Below are 22,367 nucleotides of genomic sequence, written 5' to 3'. Positions count from 1 at the left end.
CGTATATATAATAGTTAATTAATCCTCTCTATCTCCTACCTATGATTTGTACCATATAATAGGAATTTAGATAAGTGGATTGAATCGACGATTCATTTAATCAAACACGAAACTTTCATCCCAATAGAAGTAGTTCCGCTAAATCTTTTTTCTCTGTTTCTTCTTCAAATAATTCAAGGGAATAATCTACTAGTATAGAAGCGAATAATTGAGCACGGACGCATGTCCGAGAGTCAGGTTCAACCAAATTGGACACGCTTTGACTTTGAGAAGCCCCTCTTTCAGCTTAATTCGGGATGAAACGAAATAGAACCCCGGACGAAAAGCCGGCGTGACGCGTAAAGAACCTTTCCAACAGAGGGATTTTAGAAACGTGTTTCCTTCAAATGCCACTGCGTGGTTGTCGTTAGTCGCGATCGCAAAGTATGTATTTTGGGTATTTAATAGTTAATTAAAGTCAGGGAAATCGACGTCATCGATGAGCCCTTCTTCCCGCATCGTCTTGGATGCTGTCCAAAAATACCGACGACCGCTGAAAGTATGCGTATATTCATGGTCGAGACACGATATAACGGAAATGATATTTCAGTACGGAGAACCTTGTGCGTTTGATCGCGTTGAGTGATGTATGCCTTAGGAAGCGACCTCGGTGATATTGACATGACAATGACGATAAAATTGAAAGTATATAGGATGTGTTTGTAATATACGTATTACTACATTGTATACAAATGTATCAGCTCTTTTTGTAAAATTCTTTTAAAATTACTTTTTGTTACATTGAAATTAACCGCTAGAATAAATTCTATAGAATTAGAATATTTAATATATTTCATGTGTCCTGTATAATTATATTTAAACACTGATGATAATATAATTGTGTAAAGAACTTTATTTAAATATCTTATTTATCATCTTCCTTCGATTCGCTTAGGTAAACAATGCGAGTAAACTGACTACGTATAACGGAGAATGCGGAATATTGAATGAAAATGTTGTTAGTTGATATTCAATATTTGACATCATAAATACAAATCATGTAGACGTTATCATAAATATTTACTAGGTAGAATTCTATCTTTCGACAGAATAAATTCAAATGAAATCGCAGTTTATCGTAAACAGTCTGAAGAGACGTTTAAAGCCGTCATAAGTCTCGAGGCAATTGTATGGACTACGTAATTAAGGCAAATGGTTCATCAACTTAGGCAACCTAAGGCGGATGCGGCGAATTCCTTTATGAAATTAGTCTGTTATATATAGTTATTACTGCTGTGGGAGGAAGTGTTTAAGGAAATAATATTTTCGTATAATTTGATTTTTTCATCATTAAATTTGGTCCTGCAAAGTTAACTCAAGAATTATTGAGTAATATGTTAGAGATCGTAACCGACGTATTATGTTGGTCAATAATTGGAACATTATCTCTGTTACATACTCAATTCTTTATAATTGTTACTTATATTATAATATCTAAATTACAACATTCAATTCTTAATATTTAGAAACAATTTTCTAATGAAGCTATTCTTTATTGAATTCTTGTTTATTGAATATATTGAAATTTATAAAATTTCCAATAGATCACGTTGCTATGACAATGATCGTAATAAGTATGCGCAACATCAGTGCGTTCGCGTCCATCGACCAAACAAAAAAAAACGCGGGAAGAAGCATGATTTATGTACCACTCAGAAATCAAATTCATCAAATTCCGCGTTTTGAAAATTTTTTATTTTTTAATATCAAATATAGCATTTAATTCTTTATGAAATAAACGATTAGAATATGATAGAATAATAAACAATAGCGTTGTAATTGAATAATTTTTGTATGAATCGTAACATAACCTATCTCGCGGTTCCTTATTCTGTACGTACGCATTACCGCCATTTTAGTGTCAATAAATTCCATTGACGTACTTGATCAAAAAAGAATTATGACTTCAGCCAAATCACTTTGCCTGGTAATTGACTGCATTAACGTCAAGTGGGCAGGTGAAGATAGACACCAATCGTTTATCATGCAAGACCAGTGTGCTGCCCCTATTTTCTTCGTTCTGGCAGCTACATTCCTTTACACATTCTACGTAATTCGAATTTTAATTAAATGAAACATTTAAATGAAACACCCTACAACCGTATTAATTTCGCTCCCGTAGAAATAATATTAATACGGTTGTAGGTATTTCATTTAAAATAATTCTTACATTAGACAAGATTTATTATTTTCTATCGATAAACGTCATTCATATACAGGGTGGTTGGTAACTGGTGGTACAAGCGGAAAGGGGGTGACTGTACGCGAAAAAAGAAGTCAAAAATATAGAATAAAAAATTTTTTTTAAATTTTCTTAAAAATCTACAGTGAGATCCGTTATAACGAGACGTGATAAAGTGCACGCGTACCGAGCGAAAATTCAAAGTCGATTTTCTGGAAAACAAAGCCTCAAACGAAAAATTTTTATTCTATATTTTCGACTTCTTTTCTCGCGTAGAATCACCCCCTTTCCGCTTGTACTACCAGTTACCAACCACCCTGTATATACACATAATGTATTAAATATGGATTTCCACTGTTTTCTTATTAGTTTAAAAGCAACGTTTAGTAATTTCATGAGAAATTCTTAGATTTTCATAATTGTTCACTATAAACTCTCACGTTATAGAGATTTGTTGGTAGACAAATTTTTTAATTTCGATATATTGGGTTGGCAACTAAGTGATTGCGGATTGTGTCAATACCACTTAATGACAAAATCCGCAATCACTTAGTTTCCAACCCAATAATTCAACGATTCTATCTTACGGAGACTTAGACAAATTCCTGAATTTGAAAATGGTTCCCATGATCCAACGGGTGTCAAAATCTTCGCGAGTACATTTTTTTCCAACAACGTGTAATTATTATTATCGTATATCATTGCCAATGATAAATCGACTAATTTCTATCATTATTATCGTAATGCGCAGGGAAACATGTACGCGAGCGTCGCAAATAACACACGTTTATCTTGTTAGCTGGATCTCACACCCGACGTACATTATTACACGACGTTGCGTGTGTAGGGTGTTAGCGAATTATATGCTGCGTTTTGAATCTCAATCGTCGAGTTCTTACGGCACATCACGTCCCACACCTGTGTCTTCTTTTTTCTTTCGCTGCCAGTAGGAGACATCAGGCACGATCTTATCGCGCGTTTAACACACGACTTCGTTTCTTCCTTTGATTTCGTCTCTCGCTTAGATGTCGCGCGGAAAACTTCCGTTTACAAAGTTAACTTACCCAAATATCTTCTTGGAAATTCCATTTCTTGCGAAGAGAAAGTACTCTTACAACTTTTGTCCCTTATCCACGTAGAAGTAAGTCCGAGTATTAAAATTCCTCGCTTCCTCGATGAACAAGCCTTTTGCAGCTTTTATCTGTGAAACGAAGTTACCGAGTCGAAGTTAAAATTTCCTTTCCACAGAAACCACTTCGTAGCTTTTATCTTTAATTCTGTATGTAAGTTGAAACTTTTATTTCTTGTCTTCTTCGTGCTTCAACAGACACGATATAGAAAAAATTTCAGGAGGGTCCTCAAAATTATTTTAATGACTCGATTCTCTTGTTTGTGAAGAGCGTCCGGCATTCAAGTACAGGAGAATAATGATACGTTTCTCGTTGAAAATCGTGTAGACTGTAGATCATTTACGAAGTTCAAAGAACACGTACGTATATACACATATACAGGATTATGTTGCACGCGTCGCTGAATTTCTTTGAAGGGATCGAGTGTGTCGTCGATCGACATTGCTTTTTCCTGCGATTATGCTCTGTCGCGTTTTCTTTCGCCAGACACGCGAACGTGCGTTCGTGTGAAACATGTGAAAAGACGATTCGCGATGAAAGCGAGGATCCAAGATACAAGACGACTAGGGAACGTGCTTATTATATGCAACGTATTAATAAGGTTACGAAATATATATGTTAAGATAATAGGATTATAAGTCTAATTTGATATTAGTAATGTTGGATTATCTTAAGCGATTAAATAACAATTTAGGTTAGGTTTGAGCTAGGTTATTTAATTTGAATTTCATTTATACCTTCTATTTTACGTAATAAGTATCATTGATGGATTTTGTTACGTAAAATAAAGTAAAGTAACTTAACCTAGATTCTAAAATTGACTCAGCTTAACTTGACGTAGCCTAAGCTGTTGGAAGTCACGTATGATTTAAAAATATTATAATAGTTAGGGATTAAGATTTAATACTTCCTTACGTTAAACGTACTGTGATTTAATGACACACACGGAATGAAGTTTGTACGAAACTAAGAATTTTAGGTTAGAACAGCATAGCGTCAGCGAGACTTAGTTCCCAATTTAGAGCATTCAAGTAGTTCGGTTATTCTTGATTTTTATTGTGAATTCTAGTGGACATATATAGGATAAGGCTTTTTTAATCGCAAAACGAGTTAAGTTATTTTTCCAGGAGCTACAAATCGAATATGTGAAGAGAAAGCAAATATATTTTGAAGATGCAATAAACGAAAATGAGTAATAATGGTAGATGGTATGATTTTTCCAGAAAAAGTGAAAGAACGATGAAAAAGAGGCGCATTAATTGAACGATAATCAGAACGATGCATCATGGCTTCGTCTTTAGGGGGACCAGGAATGGCGTCAGGTGTCCCGTCACCGCGAAGAGTCAACCTGGAGTTTCCACCACCTCCACCTTATCCACCGCCTCACAGCCAGGTATAATTTTCAGCATGCAATGTTAAACCTTATACAGCTTATGTCGTACGCACAATTCTAATGCGATCTAATGTGAATTCGAATGCGTGTATAATTTTAACCTGTATGTAGAATCAGTCTTGCCATTGCTTTGAATCAGAATTGAAGTATCTATATGTAATTAATATATATGTCGGAGAAGGCTTGGAATTTTGGGCGTTCGATGAACCTTTACTTACTTTAGCATCGCGGATGTAGCTAATGTTTATCGGTACAAATGTGTACACTACAAGAGGCTATGAGTAATAGCGGCGATAGGATGGTCGAGATGATGGTGACAACGAATTCAGGTTCGATAACGAATCCACGGTCCACGGGATGACTAGTATCAACGTAATACACGATTCGGGTAGCTCAATCAGCAATTCGTACAACGACTAACTATCTGCCCCTTAAACCAACTAAATGAAACTGCCCTTATATATTCCTGTCCCCACTTCTCGGGTCAATCTTTGTTTGTAAGGAGAGCCATGTAATTATTCCATACCTCTGTCAGGTACACGTCCCTCCCGTGACCGTGGCTACGTCCAGTGACCTGCTATGTCACTTCGAGCCCGAACCCATCGTCATAAAGCCAGATTGGAACATTAGAACTATTTCTTATTTTTATTACTTAAGTGTAGCTATAATAAAAGTCTGGACTAGGGTATTGGGGTTTTTGCCAACTTTCAGCTGGGAAATCCCGATGTTCTTTCATCTCCAACATATATTAAGTATTATACATTTACCAACTACGAATCTCAAGGATGATACATAACCTCATTGTTTGCTACAGAAATTAGAAATTGTAATTGTTTGAATTTTTAATTATTTTAGGAAATTATGTTTAATACTCAGTTTAATATAAGACTTTTAATACTAATAATATGAAGGATATTAGTCATCATTTTATTAAAATTCCAATCATGACCACTTAATTTAATATACCACTTGGCATCGTCCGTTGCATACGTATGTACAAATTAGTCGTGCACCTAATAATCTATAACGCGATCACGTGCTCGATGATTTCTAGTATTCAATTATACAAGAGTGATTCTATGTTTTGAATAGATAATTAAACCAATTACACACATATACGAAATTTTAACAATTTACTATCACTAAGTTACTAAAATTTATAAAATTACTAAACATTGAAAAGTTACAAAATTAAGATTATTAAGAATTAGGAAATTGCAGAATTGAAATTATTAAGAATTAAAAAATTGGGAAATTATTAAAAATATAATTCCATTCTTTAAACATCAATTTATCACTACAAAGTTACATTATTCCATACGATTACTATAACAACTAATATTGTTTTCCGTTTTTTCAGATGGCCTGCCCTGGATTGGTGGATCCTGGACCGGTAGCGTCACCGATGCCGAGTTCTGCTCATCAGCATCCCCTTCAGGATTATTCATATGCTTACTTCGAACCTGGACCGAGTCGGCTGCATGGCACATATCCGGCGGAAGTTGGCCTGAATCGTGTACAGCCGCAACAACAGCAACAATTGCGCGCAGATTCGTTCAAGAGACACACATACATGACCCGATATGGGACAGAGGAGAATATTTACGAGGAGATATCGGAGATCAAGTGAGAAATTCATTATAAAACTTAATTATTCGTAAATAATACCTTTCGAGCCAAAATATAACGTGCACGAGCATGGAGGAAATCAAGCTAGAGTTTCTCCTTGTCAATTTAAGGGAGAATTTGCTATAACCTTGGAATTAACAGAGAGCAACAGTAGCGCGTGAGAACGCGATCGATTGAAAACAAAAAAGACATAATATTCGTAATAATGGCATGCGTTAGATAAGTATCGGATTTATGTTATGTTATGAGACTTTAATTGAAGGTTAATATGGGAAGAGCAGAGTCTTACCCGTCGTTCAAGTCAACCGGTTTCTTTAGCGACTTTTTTTCTGATGGTTTATCGGATAACATCCTTTGGGCGGGTTTCCATTACCTAGAGAACAGTTCACATAATGATTCTTTAAAAGATGATTCTGATAAAAGATGATTTAAAAGATGAATTTTAGACATTCATTGTAGCGACCATGTTCCATTAGAGTATTTACAAGTAAGATTCTTATGCATTTGTAGACTTCATATGTAACAATATATATTAGAATCTTACTAAGAATAGAAACTAAAAATTTAGTTCACCAAAATCGATCAATTTCCACTTTCCAAGAAAATTTACTAAGTAATTTTTAGTGCCAATAGTTTCCAATAAACATTCTCAACAATAAAAGGTGCTTAATAGCAAAATAAATAACCTGGCGAATAATTAAGTTAAATCTTGAATATTGAATTCACTGCAGAGTCGATCGATTTTTCCATTTATAATATTTACTACTTTAAAGACGATGGATATTATTCCATGACAGGAAGACGGTGTTAGCTTTCAAGGGAAAAAGACCCGAAGCACGCGAGCGTGCTTCATACGGTCGATAGGAACGCCGATGATGATAGTCGCGGTAGAATTACGTTTCATTCAATCTAAACGATGATGAATACGCACGTTCATTCGCCTCGATGCAAAGTGAACTTCAACTGGCGCGAGTTGAACGCGAGGTTCAAGTGGACAACGAGCTTCTCCTCCTGCTCGACCACTTGGCCCGATTCGACGAATTCCCTGCACCGGATGCCATCAGACTTAACGATTAAAGTCGCAAACAATAAGAAAACAACCCCGAGTTTATGGTTACGAGTGTCTAACACCGTTTGTCATAATGGTGCGCTCCGAAACATATGGTTGAATACTGACCTCACTCTGTACATACATATATCCTTTCGTTTCTCAAAAATAAGTAAATAAATAAAGTCAAGTTTCATTTATTCATACTTAATGTTAGAAGCTCAATATAATATAAATCTATAGACAGTGTATGGGTATAACAAGAATAAATCGAAAAAATATTATATCTTTCTAATTTATTTTTGCTAGATCTAATTTTCTTTCTTGTGAAATATCTTGGAAATTAAATGAGCACTACTGTATCTGAAAGCATCAATAAGTTTTGAAAAATTTGGAAAAACAATTCTTGAAAGTCTTACAGTGATAAATTTGAAAGTTCTAAATATTTGTGTCGATATTGAATATAATTAAAAATATTCATAATATTCTATAATTAATATCGTATTTATTAATATTAATAATTAAATAAGAAATAAAAGTAGTTAAATTATATCTTATATATATAGTCATAATAATCTTGCAATAATTGAAATATATCTCGTGAACTTTGAGGAATTCTCTTAATATCAATTACTTTAATAACTATGAATCATTGCTGAACGATTATCGGTCATCCACAAACAATCGCTTTATATGATTTCACATTGTATATGCAAGAGGGAAACGTATGTAAATACTAATGGAGAACTCGAATTCATTAGCAGACAATGTCACCGAGCGTTGCATGGTTCGAGAAGATCCCTAGTGGCGGAAGAGGTACGACGAGTTCAGTCACGGCATCGTCGAGTACTCGGGGAATTGAATTTGAGCGTGGAGGCGATGCTGATGCCTACCGTAGCCGATAACAACGACGAGGACGAACCACAGGACCAACGAGGGGCGTCCACAGAGGAACTGTTATCCTCGGTCAGTCCCACCGACGACCTCCTTTCGCCTGTTGGCTGTGACATGGACAGCGGCTTCAGTGGAAGCTCCAGTGCAAGTTACAGGTTGATAGAGACACATTGTAATAACGTGTATGTACCTGGTGTGGGTGGACAATTTTGTGGAGCACCGTATACAAACTTTATATAATTTATTTTACTTCATTCTTTTTGTGACTTGCCTTTTTATTATTCCTTTTTATTTATATTCATGCTAGAATCCTTTCTTAGGATTTCATATGATTTAAAGATGGATTATTGAAGAATTCATTTATGTATTTATGAGGGAACTCAAGTGTTATACAATCATGTTGAAGATAAACTGTTTCAGATATTTTTAATTGTTTCAGTAGTTCATTGGGATATTACAAAGTATTCTATAGTAGAGAAAGGGTTTAATGCATAGCAATTTTTATGTAGATCATTTTATTGATATTTACTTGCAACTAATTCCTCCTAGAGAATTGTAAATAAATTTTATTCAATTACATGTCATAAAGTGTATATCTTATAATATTTTATACGTACTTTACCTGTATTAAAAAGGAAGTGACCATGAATCAACTACACAGAATAGAAGTTTCTCTATTATCTTGCACTCAAGAAGTGTATAAAAAACATTGCCACCATTAATAAAAAATGGGTCCACGAACTCTTTGTACACACCTCGTACAATTCTAATTCTAAGTAATTCTAAAACCAATGAACCTAAAGAAGAAAAAAGCTAAGGAAGAAGAAAGGGATCTAAGAATGTTGATTGTTGTTTGTTCAGGTCGGGGCTGGGATCGTTGAGGAGGGGAATGGGCAAGACTAGCACTCCGGAATTAGCGGGCGGACAACGTAAAACGAAAGCGGCTATGATCTGGAAAAAGGGTTGGAAAGGCTGGAAGAAACTGCATTCTTTCGGGAACAATAGCAACAAGACTGGTGAGTCATTCGTACTATTTGCTGGCCCGCGTTTATATTGTGCAATTCAGGTTATAGGGAACTCTACGTTATTTAATCGCTATCATAAAAATATTCTGAAATATTATTACAAGCTGCATGTATCCTCTACATATACAACATTTACTAATATAAGCAGATATATATATATATATGAAATAGTGTTATAGTCAAAGCACAAAATTTAGTAAATGTATATATGTACCAACTACTCAATATATTACACTACATATATTTACATATATGAGATTTTTGCAATAATATTGACTGAGTATAAAAATACTTACTATTCCTAGGAAGTTTCCTTTTGCACTTAGTACATGCATACATTATTAGCAGGTGTGTGTTTACTGAGTTAATATATTCATTATAACGTATATACAGGGTATCCCGCAAAGTCCATCATTATCGAATACAGAAAGCAAGTAAAGAATTAATTTAAAATTAATAGCGAGTAAAGAATAAATATTTTAAATGAAATCACGTTTTGACAAAATATATATTACAGAGAAATATTAAAAAAAACAATAATATAAAATGAAAAAAGCAAACGATAATTCATAGCGCATTCGATTCAGCTTTTTTTCGTTGGTTACCTCAGCTGTAATAAATCTTTGCTGTAACGAAAGTGTAAGCTGTGGTCAAGCTTCGGTCACGAACTGCTCATGGCTGGGAATTAATTATACTCGCGGCTGTGGCTGTATTAAAAATTCTCGTTGCGCGACTCTCGACTATCGTGCTGCGAATACGAAGCCAGTGGGAGCAAGAAATAGAGGTGTGCAGAGAGAGAAATCTCCAGAAGTGCCGCTCCTTCGTACAAGTGCTTCGAAAAGTATGCAAGGACTTCAGCACATTCGTTTCTATGTGACCAATGTGAAATATTTAGAATTATTACAACCTACGATTTCAGTTAAACTTAACTTCAACACATATCTACATACCTCTACTACATTTTTAAAATTAGAACTTTAATATTGCAGCCTATGAATGCTGTTAAACATAAATATAAAATAAACAAATATATCAGATATCTATATCTCACTCGTACTTAAGGCGAGAGAATTGCAAGTCTGGAGGCGAGAGATGTTCTAAATTTTTCAGAAATATATCTTTTTCCATACTTTATCACATAAGATCCTGATCCATGACTAATTAGTGGAACTAGTAACCCACTATGTGTATAATAAATCTTAAAAATTATTATTATTCAGTTGCCAATATATACAATAGTAGGTATAAGTAACCTCAAACACAGGTCTTCTACTATCTCAATGTGCAATATACATCTTTAATACTAATAGCTAAAATAACAGAATAATTGGTAAAAGCATATTAATCAGATCCAATACATTAGAATTCCTCCAAATAACAAATGTCTGGAAGAGTAATAAAGCAATTCTCTCCGAGGGCGAGCAGAGCTAATTATTTCGAACGGCATACATTGCCGAATGGAATACACCGCAAATCCTAACCGCAATCTTGATCGATTCCCTCGGCGAACACGTCTGGCCGTGTTCGGAGGCCCATCGAGCACCTTTTGTGCGTTCGTTTCATGGCCCTTTGTCGCGCATAACTGCACAAGTATGCGCAGGCCTTTCTTTCATGGGAACGCTGCCCTCTCCCGGGCTATGACGCAAGCGTTTGGCCCCGTGTGCGCTCGTGTGCATTTGGCGCACGAACCGAGTTAATTATTGGTACTTGGAACGGGTCAGCCGCGGGGTCACTCGGTGGAGAAGCAGATGCGAGACCACGTGCACGCCCAACTCATTCTTTTCTGTCTTTCTTCCTCGCACATTCTTCCCGCTGTGATCTTTCTTCTCTGCTTTGCATCATCTCCGTTTCCATCTCTTTTTATCTCGTTTGAACGAGGGTTTCGTTCGGACGTTGCGCTCAGATTTCTGAACGGTTCTCGATTTGGTTATATGTATTTTTACGTGATACATTTGACACTCGACAGCAAAAATGGAAATCTATGTTTTTTTTTTTGTAAATGAGAGTTTATAGCGTCAATTTATTCTGCTAAACTGTATTAGCATTAATCTATTAAGAACCAATTAATAGGTTATTATAATTTATAAATATCGCATATTGTATTGCTGCACTGAATATTCTGTGTCTCTATTTGTCTCAGACAGCGACAGGAATTATCGAATTTATTAAATATTAAAGTTAGTACACTTTTGCTCTCATATATTATTTATTTCTTAGAAAGGGATTGATGCGTTGTATATACAGAAAGTTAGAAAACGTTATTTTTTATATATGCATTTTATATTATGCAGAGTATTGGGATTTTTTAATGGTTGGTATGATGATAATTTTTATATGTATTAGATAATATAATGTGCATTAAAGATGTTGAAATTAGGTGTTTCGTAACATCTACTGTCATTTTTGCGTGACTTAAGTTGGGAGTGTCACTGTTGAAGTCGCTAATACATTTATTACCAGACATGTCAGGAACATATATTTTATAGAAACTATAATAGTATCATCTTTAGTTTGTGTGTTCTTACGTTATTCATATTATGCATTTCATTTCACAACATTCCCAAAATTTTTCGACGTTATTTTTAAGTGTCTACAAACTTTTTTGTCACCTACTAAAATGAGCGTAAAATCAGGTACTGAGTCGTATATTATACGACAGAAGGTTCAATCGATAGCCGACAGAGATTGTAAACAAAGAATCGTGTGCATACGGGGCAGATGTTCAGAAAAGAGCAGTCTCTCAAGGCACTCGACCATATGGTTTCCGGGATCCCGTGGCGTTTCTCGAACGGCTCAGGCCTACCCTAATCTCTAGACAGAACCTCGACGACACTTGTCCCGTTTGAAACAATACCAGCTTTGCAATGACCACCGGATGTTACGAGCTTTCTCGGAATTTCAAGGTGAAGTCGACGAACTCCAGAATAGTAAAAGTACGCTGTTCGTTTTGGTCGAAGGAGACTGTAATTCGAATAATTTTCTCTGGAGCAATTGATTATCGACTTCCTTTTGTCTATATATACAGAATGTTTCAAAATGAGTAGTACATCTGCAGAGGTAAGACTAAATAAAAATTAGAATTATTTCTAAAACTAAAGTTATTTCATTTGAGACTTCGTTTTCAAACAATCGATTTTCTTTTTGTCAATATACAGGCTATTTTAAAAAGAGTGATTTAACTGCGTAGAAGATTATTCATTAATTGAATTTAAAGAAAACATAGTATGGCAATTAAAAAATAGATTTAACTTTTTATCTTCCTTCATTTAGTATCGAATAAAATCATGAATTGAAGTTTATAAAATATGGGATGGAATTAGGATAATTAAAACGAGATGATACATCAGATTCGAGGTTTCATTGTGAATGGGAGACATTTTATCTCGGTTATGCTCGAACACTCTTGCGACAAAATATATGAGATTATTGGTTAAAGAAACAAACTTCCTTAAGTGCAACAATCTATCCGTTCTGCAATAGCAATAGCAGTTGTGTTACTGAAAGGGATACGAAACCTTTTGGCGTGAAGGAAGGTATGCGAAAAGCCATCGAAAGAAGGCGAAACGCGTTAAGAACGAAGAGAAAGGCGCCAGACGAGGCTCGCCGCTGTTATCCCCGATACTTTATAGGTATTCGTTTCGACAGCGTGTAATATTCATATCGTAATCGATCTCTAACCCTTGATACATCCGTGCTTCTCTCGAATTCACTCTACGATCGACCGATATCGTCCTTTTTTTCTTGGTTTGCCAATTTTCCTTTTTTCTTTTCCGTTTTAATATAGTAAATTGAATTGTGGTTACGATAAAAGTAATTCATATATTTTATAATTACAGTATTCTTTACGTGTGTGATTAAATAATTTTATTTATTAATTTAGAATCGATTTACTTCTATTAGAATTGTTTTATAAAACTGTGCAATTTGTTTTTTAATTTGTAATTTTCAAATCTGTATATAGTTTATTAATTTTAAAGAAACCGAACGAACTCAGTTCAAGATAAATTATCTTTGAAAATATCGTTTATTAACAAACTCGAATTCCGCCTTAAAATTTAAATTTGTATATAAACTTAAGTCAAATTTACTATGCGATTGAACTTTACGCCCACCAGTAACAGCCCCGTAATATTTCTGAAAGAAAATCTCTTTCATTACTGCTCCACGTTTATTCTCAAAAATCTGATAATTTACACACCTAACCTCTCTTCCATTTAATTAAACATATATAAAACAAGTCAAAAACGTTTTCATATTTTCATTCATACATTTATCTCAAAGATATTTAATACATCTACGTTATCTTCAATAAAAGGAATACGTAAAGAGTGGTATAAAAGCGTCGTCTATATAATCTTATCGCATCATTAATCAACCGATTGCATAATTTCTAGAAAGTAGTCAGATACGGTTTCATCCCCTCCCCTTCTATATCTGCAACAGTGTCACAGCTTGTTAGCGATGCTCTCCACCGCGTGCATCACTCGTACCATGATAGATCTATTCTCTTCGTCTCGTCGTTTGATATATTCAAAGATCTGCTCTATACGGCGATCGGTCCGTGAATCGCGATCATCACAATACGGTGCTGCCGTACGGCTTTTTCGTGACTTTCTCGGCATCCTCTCATCCTCGTTACGCTCTAACCTCTCTTTGTCTTCTTGAGTCGACGCGGCGTCCCTTCCACGTACTCTGGATAAATCCTTGATGCAGTCCGTCTCTGACGTCACTTTCTCGATCGTTAGTTCTGTGGCACGTGGTAGCCGCGGTATCGCGACGGCGACGTTCCGCGTGGTTCGTTTCCTCTTTGCCAAATTTTTGTTCATCTGCCTGAAAACCGATTGAAATTTCCTAGTAATAATTAATTAAGATAATGTACGTAGCTGGCCGTAATTATCTCTACCAGTTTAGATCTTGAATATTTCATATCAATTATCCCTATCTCATTCGTACTCAAAGCAGTACAGACATCTTTTTTTAGAACTCAATTTGCCTTGAAAACTGATCAAATATGCTTCTAAATCATAATCAGTAGTGAGAATGCAATACTGTATTATAAAATACTATATTATAAAATTGTAAAACAATGTCTCTAACAATAGACTCTTATATGCTTCATATGTGAATATCTATCTTATTTATCTGTTCTGCACGATTCGATTCGTTAGATATACATACTTATCATATTTTAATAAGTGACCTTGATAATTTTAGTTACCATATATCTTACTAAAGCTACGTGACGACTTTTGTTTATAAATATTATTTACCTTATCAATTAATATCCAATTATGTCCAACCATATATCTACTTTAAAGTTACAATTTAACACCTGCTAAAAGAAACTACTTTTCACAATGACTGCTATACCTGTTAGCACCAGAAGGTCGTACTTTTTGGATCTCAATCGTGCAGTTGGCACTAAGCGCCCTTAACCTCCGTTCCGGAAACGAATCGTTGATTCGACGATCGATTTCCGGATTAGATTGTGCAGGAAGTGCGTCCACGGACGAGGTGGGCTCTTCCGGTGTCACGGAGACGCAAAGGAATTCGTGGGGATCGATGTACTCATCGCCGATCGGCGTAGATCCCCGATCGTATCCAAGAACCTCGTCGATCGCATTGTAAAACGGCCATGAAACGTCATCCACGTTGTTTCTGTCTCCGTGAACCGGATTCTTCAGTTCCTTTAACAAATTGCTGATACATAATATTTAACAAAAATCGAGGACTAAACGGATAATCGTGCCACAATTCGTATAATTCAGGTGTTTTTTCTTGTTTCTAGATCGTAAGGAATCTTCCGATAGGTTATACAAAGTGAAAATATTGTTTTTAGCTAACAAAGACTTCCTATAGATGATATGCAAAACACTGGTGTTTGCTAGAGTTAGGTTACAGGCTGTTTAAGATCAGTTGCATTCTTGGGGTTAGTGATTCGAGTGACATCTAAAAGATATCAATTTAGAACTAAATATCAATTTAGAACATGAAATCTGAGAGAAGATTTGGAGATAGAATTAGAAAGTAACTATACTATGTTAAGATATTATTCTTAAAAACCTCGAATCGACAATTCTGCACAAGGTTTAGAAACATGCTTATATAACCAGTTTTATAATCTGTTTTACATACTTATAACACTATTACACAATACTTGTTCTTCTCATTTTCACGCGTTATGAGTGAAAATCGTCGTCTCATATTTAAAAAAAACAGTTGCAGGTGATATCTAGTGTCAACGACAAAGACATCAATTTAAAGTAAACGACGATGATACTGAATAAAATAGAAGCGAGAAAAGTATCGTGTCGAATTTACGAATTGTCGACGGTTTAACGCGGTATCATCGTGATTGGTGGTTTCTCCGCGTCGTGGCGCTTATCTCGCGGTAAGGAAAACGGGTTTATTATGCTTCACGCTGAAATGAACACAAACGAGAGTAAAGCAAACTAACTCATGCACGGGGATCAACGAGCGATCGTGGTTAATCGTTAGGGCAATAAAAGGCGTGTCTGTCTTGCCTCACTTTGTACTGCTGCAACAGGTTCGACCATTTCTTCTTCAGCACTTTGTAATGTACGTTAGCCATTATAGTAGGAAATTCTTCTCTCATCTGTTGCAAAATATACCTAAAGAATTGACGAAAGTAAAAAAAGATAAATATAGTAAGAGATGATTTTAGATAATGGACGACAATGAAACGCGTTCAGCCTCAGCTTTTTGTGTTATGTATTTTCGCGATTCGCATTCCGAGAAACGAACAGTGAGGATACTATTCACAATACGGAATAAAATCGGCCTATTGTTTTGCTTTTATCAATAAGCGTACGCGTTTTGACTGATAACGAAACGGTTCAAGAAGAACGCGTGATATAGTGGCCAAGATGGTACATGTATTGCTGTCAATTTCCGTTTCCGTTATTGTCACACGTTGCGGTTAGGGTGTTAGTATAATGCTTTCTTTAATTATAATGTGATATATCTAAATATATTTTAATGCTCTAGGTAAATAGTTGTATTAAACAAGTCGGTTAAGCCTGTTAGGTAATAGTAATGTATTTCAGCAAGTTGTCATTTTAAAATTGTTATATGTTACATTTTGATTTTTTTGGTTACACGTATTTATTTCACTGATAATTTAATTTATTAAAAAACATGATAGAGCAAGATATATTTTCTAAAATAGAGTAAATCTGTACGTCTTATATTAATTATACATATATGTATATGATACGATGTAACAATGAATCGAGAAAAAATGTTATTTATTTACTTTGTTCAAAAATATATCAAAAATTATTTTTGAAGATACTACATCAAAAAATGTTCATAGATTTCTTTACAATATTACCTAACACTAAATGAAAGCTAAACATCGAACAAATCCCCTAGACAATTTATAATACACCGATTAAATTCGGCTAACATTTTTCCTACAGTTTTCGTCATAGTCGTTAATAATAGTGATTCGCGTCTTGATATTTCTGTATTCCGTGCTATTTTAGTACATACGATTTGTTTCTGGCAAAGCCACTCTTTTTCGATTTTCACCAGTTTCAATCACTTCTCTCAAAATGTAATTGTCTCAGTGTTTTCATTTAAATTTTGGTAAAGAACGAAGAAAATAAATAAAAATGTGATGAATGGTAAAATATGACAACTGCGATTACGTTTCGACTCGTGAAAAATTATTCGTCCCATATCGTTACACTCGAGGTCGACTGGCGCGGGAATGTCGCGGTTGATAAATGATGCAAACGAGACTCTTTTTGTCGGTATTTTTATATGTGCACGCAGAAGACGCGTTTCAACGTTCTTTCAATTCCGCCGGTGTTCTGTGAGCCTCGCGCTTGTTTTTAGTACGTCGAGTTCTTAGTAAAATTTTCTAATATTTATCAATGAAAAAAAGTGATAATCAGTGTGAGATATTCGTTGTATTGTGATTTGAAAGCAATTAGAAATTCCATTTCCCCTAAGCAAGTATGATATTATATTTACACTAGCGTAAAATATATGATTTTGTGATTTTATAAAATATCAACAAAATATTTTTCGTTGATAATAAGAGGTTGCTTAAGATTGTACAGTGAATTTAATTGATATTGTCTAACTTAAATGTTTTACAGTGAATTTTATTTAATTTTTGACAACAACTTCTATAAAACACAAATATTTCAAATTTTTTTCAAAAAGATAGTAAACGTTATTTTAATCCGGTCTAGCAATTTTAATAAAAAAAATATTCCAAATTTTCTTTATGAAAATAAAGAAAACGGTAGACTACGAAATTTTAATAATAAAGGAAATATTCGAAATTTTCTTGGAAAAGTTCTTGAGCACAGAAAAAAAGATACCTGAGAATGAGTTAGGGTATATGGTCCGTATTATACTTACTCCCATCCAGCTTGGGCTGAATATTTGCGTCCGGTAAAGAGCTTTCCATTTTCCTTTCGGAGCTGTATAAACCGGCAGGTGAGGTTCTCGGTCCCTGTGGACATCCGCAAAACGGGAGGGAAAAATCGCTGTGACTACCTGCATGACTCGCGATTATTATCACTGTGGTCGTGGTAATGATTCCTATTAGACGCTTATTATATCGGCGGAGGAATGTTGTGTCTCGAAGAATGGGGCGGACGCAGACCGGTTGACATGGTGGAAGGAAAAATAAGAAACGGTATGGTAGAAGAACAAGATAATGGGAGGAATAACAATTCGAACGTGCGCAATTTAATAGTGCGGGAACACGTGGACAGGCGCGCACGACTGCGCATTCCATTTCTTCGAATCGCTCGAGTGCATCGAGATAAGTCCATTGGGTGATTATAAAAACGAGACGAACAATTTAGTTATATGGACAATGAAATCATGTTATGTTTATGGGATAATCGCATTGTCATAGTAGTTACTTATAGAAACGAAAAAAGATGTAGAATCAAAACGAAGATGGAGAGTTATAGGGAAGGATAGTGATGGGCAAATGAGAAAATTGGCTGCGCGCGCAGTTGCAACGCGCGTAAATCTTTGGTAGACGCAGTCAATACGTCATGAAGCAACGCCACGGTACGCGGTATATACTGTAAATCTGGCCGAAAACAAGACAAAAGACAATAGGTAACTGTGAAAGTGGTAATAAATAGAGCGGTATGTAATTTGAATATTAAGATTTGAAGCATTAAGAAAGGTAGGAAGTTGTTTTGAAGCAATGCAGAAGCGTCATAGTGATGATGACGCAAAAGAAATCCGATTGCGTGTCGCACTTGCGATACATTCACATAGCAAAAAGGATCTTCGTGGTTGACGTATATACGGGACGAATAAAAATATAAAGACAGGAACCCCTTGATAAAGCGGTGTGTCATTCGTTTCGCGTCCAAGGCACAATTGGTATCGTCATAGATAAAAGACGTCATAACCAAATATGAAAGAAAGAATCGAGTATACACGTGGTTTTTATTGAATGACACCGGACACAAATGTGTTTATCGTAGAACCCAGAACTCACATCGAAATTTCGCGTACTGAGAAACCTCCGTCATGATGACTGTTTGATACAAATCTATAGAAAATACGATTAGACGTGTGAAAACTTCTCATAGTCGGAGATTCTGATGCGTACTAAAATCTAGACCTGGTTTCAGTCTTCACTAATGTGCAAGAGGGGAGTGTACGTGGAGCACATGCCACTACCGCCGTGGTGGAAACTGCAAACATAGATTTTGGTGGGGTATGCGATTCTGAGACAGAATATGCGCGAGTTTGTCCGTGGACAAAGCACATAACCGGCTGCTCTTTGAGTGTACGCCAACCAAGGAAGGAAAACAAACCGCGTCGCCATCTCCCATTAGAGCTGCACAACAGCTCTTTTTCCTCTTGCTCGGCCAACTGTGTGCTTTGCTCTCGTGATTCACTGTGTTATCGACGAGAAACCATTCTTAGCCAGCGATATCGATCCTTTCTTCGATCCTTGACAGAGATGCGCTTTTGTCAACAAGATGTTCTTGTGTTCTCATAGGTTTTTTTTTTGTGAATAATACAAATTTTCTCAGCGGCATTCGAGTAAAATAAGAAACTTCTATTTATTTTTGTCGAAAAGATTAATTTTAACTAGAAATTAAAACAGTTTGCATTTATCTGATATATATTATTGGATAATCTTGTCAAGGAAATTTTCATAAATACAATTAACTTCTAGTTTTGGCTACTTACCCCTTGACAACATCATGTAGCATATTCTCACCTCGCCAGAAACTTATATTCTTATTAGATGACTTCCTGCGGTCGTTCCGTGGTGCGATACGGTTTTTCAGTTTATTTGATTTTTTTCGAGAATATGTATTCTCTTTTCCTCTAAAGGAAAAAGAGTTGTTTTACTTTTTGGCGTATTTGTGCATATATAAACATATTTTGCGTATGCAATAAACCCCTGGATTTCCGAAATGCATCATATTTCACTTACATAAGAACTGCTTGTGTGTCGACGTCAACATCTTGCTTGCATTGATCTTCGAGTTACAAATAATTTATATCTCCATTCAGTTTGCCTTTCTGTTTCATTTATTTACTCATTAATGGGTATTCTTATGTATACATTAATTTTCAGTTATAAACTAAAACTACATACATCGCTTCAAAAATATAATACAATGCTTCTTATATAACTAAAATTTCTGGTGGCATGCATAAGTTGAACGAACTTTTTAACATGAGATTGATGCGTTTAGTTTTGTGAAAATATGTAGAAATCGATAAATCCGATAATGTCAGTATGCATAAATATAATGGAAGGTATACTGATGTATTATCGCATTAGAAGTTCGGTGCTTTAAAAATAAGCAATTCGATAATAACAGCTTTCAGACGAATATTTTCTAGTGCAAATAAATATTTTTTCTCTTAAAATACGACGCGTTTCACTTCTTTCACACGGTAAAGTTTTTCCAAGAATTTTTCATCAAAGGCCTTTTCGTTTTTGAGTGCATAGGACCGAGCATATTTTTCCAGCAAGAAAAGCCCTCAAAGTCCAGCTGCTACACGTTTTCTCTGTTTAATGATACCCTAGACCAGAAAATCGTGTTTTTCCCCCATTGTCCAGCAGCATAAGTTCTCGTGATTGAAATTCCGACATTTGAGGTGGCGCCGCGTAGCGGTAGCTTTGACAAATTCTCCAAACACTATGACTATCTCTGTTTCTCTTACTCTATGTCGATCGTACCTTCGTTTCTCTTTTTTCTCCCTACTTCCGTTGAGAACGTATAGAATGGCCCACTCTTTTATTCTACTTCTCTGTCCAATATTTTTCATCCTCGTCTATCTACTAGCTACTCTCTGTCTTTCCCATTTCGTTTCCACACATAAGCCCGTTTTTAACTTTCTCTCTCGTTCACAAGTTACAGCACCCTCTGTTCTACTCCCTCTCTCGGCAAATCTCTTTTTCAGTCGACCAGCCGTAGCCTCGATCACTCTATCTCGCTCTTTCTCCGTCTCTCTTCTCCTCCGTGCCCTTCGTTTCCATGCAACCTCCCTCAGTGCGTGACGGGTCTGCGGGCCACGGAGAGCTAGAGAAACGCGCGCGCGCGGCCATGTTTACTCGCTTTGGTGGCGTTTCTTTGTCGGACACAACGCATTCTTATCGGTACACGCTGTGATATTAATTATGCCTGCGGCCGGCCGCGTGACCACGTGTGCTCCGTGATTTTTACGGAATTGTGTTTCCTGTGCTTGAAAAGTGTCGTTCCTTAACTCTGTCGATTGAACGCCAAGAGCGTGCGCGTATGTTGGTCTCTTCGGCTCCGATCGGCGAGCACGTTGGCCGAAACCGAAACGAACGACTAACCACGCTCGGTATTCGAATAACGAACAGTGGCTTTTAACCTGGAGAACGAAACGCGACGTGGATCGCTCGCCTCCGCGAGATGGAGGAACTGCATAACGGTGTCATCCTGATCAAGTGTAAGTTTCGTGAGTGGCTTGTCAAATGCTTCCTATCTCGCGTGGTGCGGTTTTATCGTGTCGCATGCACGATGACAGCGTTTAACCAGAAACAGAACGTTCACCCCTCTGACATTATTGGAATCCTTGAACTGCTGTCTTGCTAAAATACGAAGTTTCTTACCTACCTGTTGTATAGTTTTGAAATGCATTCATAAGTCTAGGTGTAGAATAGAGTGAATTCTTTTAATTGAAGGTTGTAGTCGATGATGATTTTGGTATTAATAATCATTTTTGAAAATAGTGTTCAACTCAGTGGAACATTGTTTGAAATATGAAATTGACTCCGTGCGACCGATTCTATTGCGACACGGTCGATCATTGTTCTGGTAATTGGCATCGGCACGGTTGCGTGGAAACGATGAAACGCCCCGTATCGTGCAGCGTCAGCTTCAGGACAGTGCCCGTTCCGCGTTCTTGGTGCATCGTCCATATGTCTCTTTCTCGCCTTCTGGCCGGATCCTCCCGCATATCGGTTCACGACGCCTATCATTATCAAATCCTCGTTAATACTCGTGAGTAACGCGAATCCGTTCGTGAATCATGCTGGGATTTTCAATCGCTGGTCTTTCGTGGTAGCGTACCGGTAAAAGTGATCGTAAAATTAATAATATACTATAAATAACTTGCTGGCACACGATATCATTCTACAAATTAGAAAATTTATATCTATTTATATCCGATTTCAGCATTGATTTCTGTACTTATATTCGGTTCAGTTCAACAAATCTTTAACAGCATCATAGATCTTTATTAAAACATAACTAAACGAATATAATATAAATAGAAATTTGTATTATCATAACAAGCGTTTCATATTAAATATTTTATATATTATTTTTGTTTATTGTATACATTCTATAAATTTTCAATAACTACATAAACATCTTTACTGACGAAAAATAAATTTCGTAATTTTATTTCTTCTATGTTAACTCAGGACATAAATCTGGTAACTGTCGGTCGCACGTAGATCATTATGCCATAAAACAACAATGTGAATACGTAGATGTATGAAATAGCCACATGTGTCATG

The 22,367-nt window shown here is 35.9% G+C and overlaps 2 protein-coding genes across 7 annotated transcripts in view; one reads left to right on the top strand and one right to left on the bottom strand.

Moving 5' to 3' along the window:
• The window catches only part of LOC138182593 (rho guanine nucleotide exchange factor 10), a 48,069-nt gene that overhangs the window by 3,341 nt on the left and 22,361 nt on the right, over positions 1–22,367 (top strand). Inside the window, exons 2-5 of one of the 3 annotated variants that reach the window (XM_069118624.1) lie at positions 4,575–4,744; positions 6,105–6,370; positions 8,186–8,470; positions 9,177–9,331. In XM_069118624.1, coding sequence (XP_068974725.1) covers positions 4,637–4,744; positions 6,105–6,370; positions 8,186–8,470; positions 9,177–9,331 — 814 coding nt within the window. In that variant the 5' untranslated portion in view covers positions 4,575–4,636. Of the gene's footprint in view, positions 1–4,574; positions 4,745–6,104; positions 6,371–8,182; positions 8,471–9,176; positions 9,332–21,105; positions 21,293–22,367 lie in introns of those variants that run through there. The other 2 variants (XM_069118615.1, XM_069118633.1) reach the window with 2 other exon arrangements.
• LOC138182907 (uncharacterized) lies at positions 13,588–18,999 on the bottom strand. 4 transcript variants are annotated; one of them, XM_069119301.1, is made up of 5 exons: positions 18,846–18,995; positions 17,738–17,831; positions 15,870–15,972; positions 14,711–15,027; positions 13,588–14,170 (listed from the first exon to the last, which is right to left on the bottom strand). In XM_069119301.1, exons 1-5 carry the CDS (start codon positions 18,877–18,879, stop codon positions 13,786–13,788), a joined length of 933 nt encoding a protein of 310 aa, XP_068975402.1. In that variant the 5' UTR covers positions 18,880–18,995; the 3' UTR covers positions 13,588–13,785. The 4 variants fall into 4 exon arrangements, with proteins under 4 accessions (XP_068975402.1, XP_068975421.1, XP_068975411.1 ...); XM_069119320.1 differs by lacking the exon at positions 15,870–15,972 and having other exon boundaries at positions 18,846–18,999; XM_069119310.1 differs by lacking the exon at positions 17,738–17,831 and having other exon boundaries at positions 18,846–18,968.

This window comes from Bombus flavifrons, chromosome 1 (genome assembly GCF_040668555.2).
Source record: "Bombus flavifrons isolate JBK064 chromosome 1, iyBomFlav1_principal, whole genome shotgun sequence".
NCBI lineage: Eukaryota > Metazoa > Arthropoda > Insecta > Hymenoptera > Apidae > Bombus > Bombus flavifrons.
This window is presented reverse-complemented; position numbering and strand designations above follow the sequence as displayed.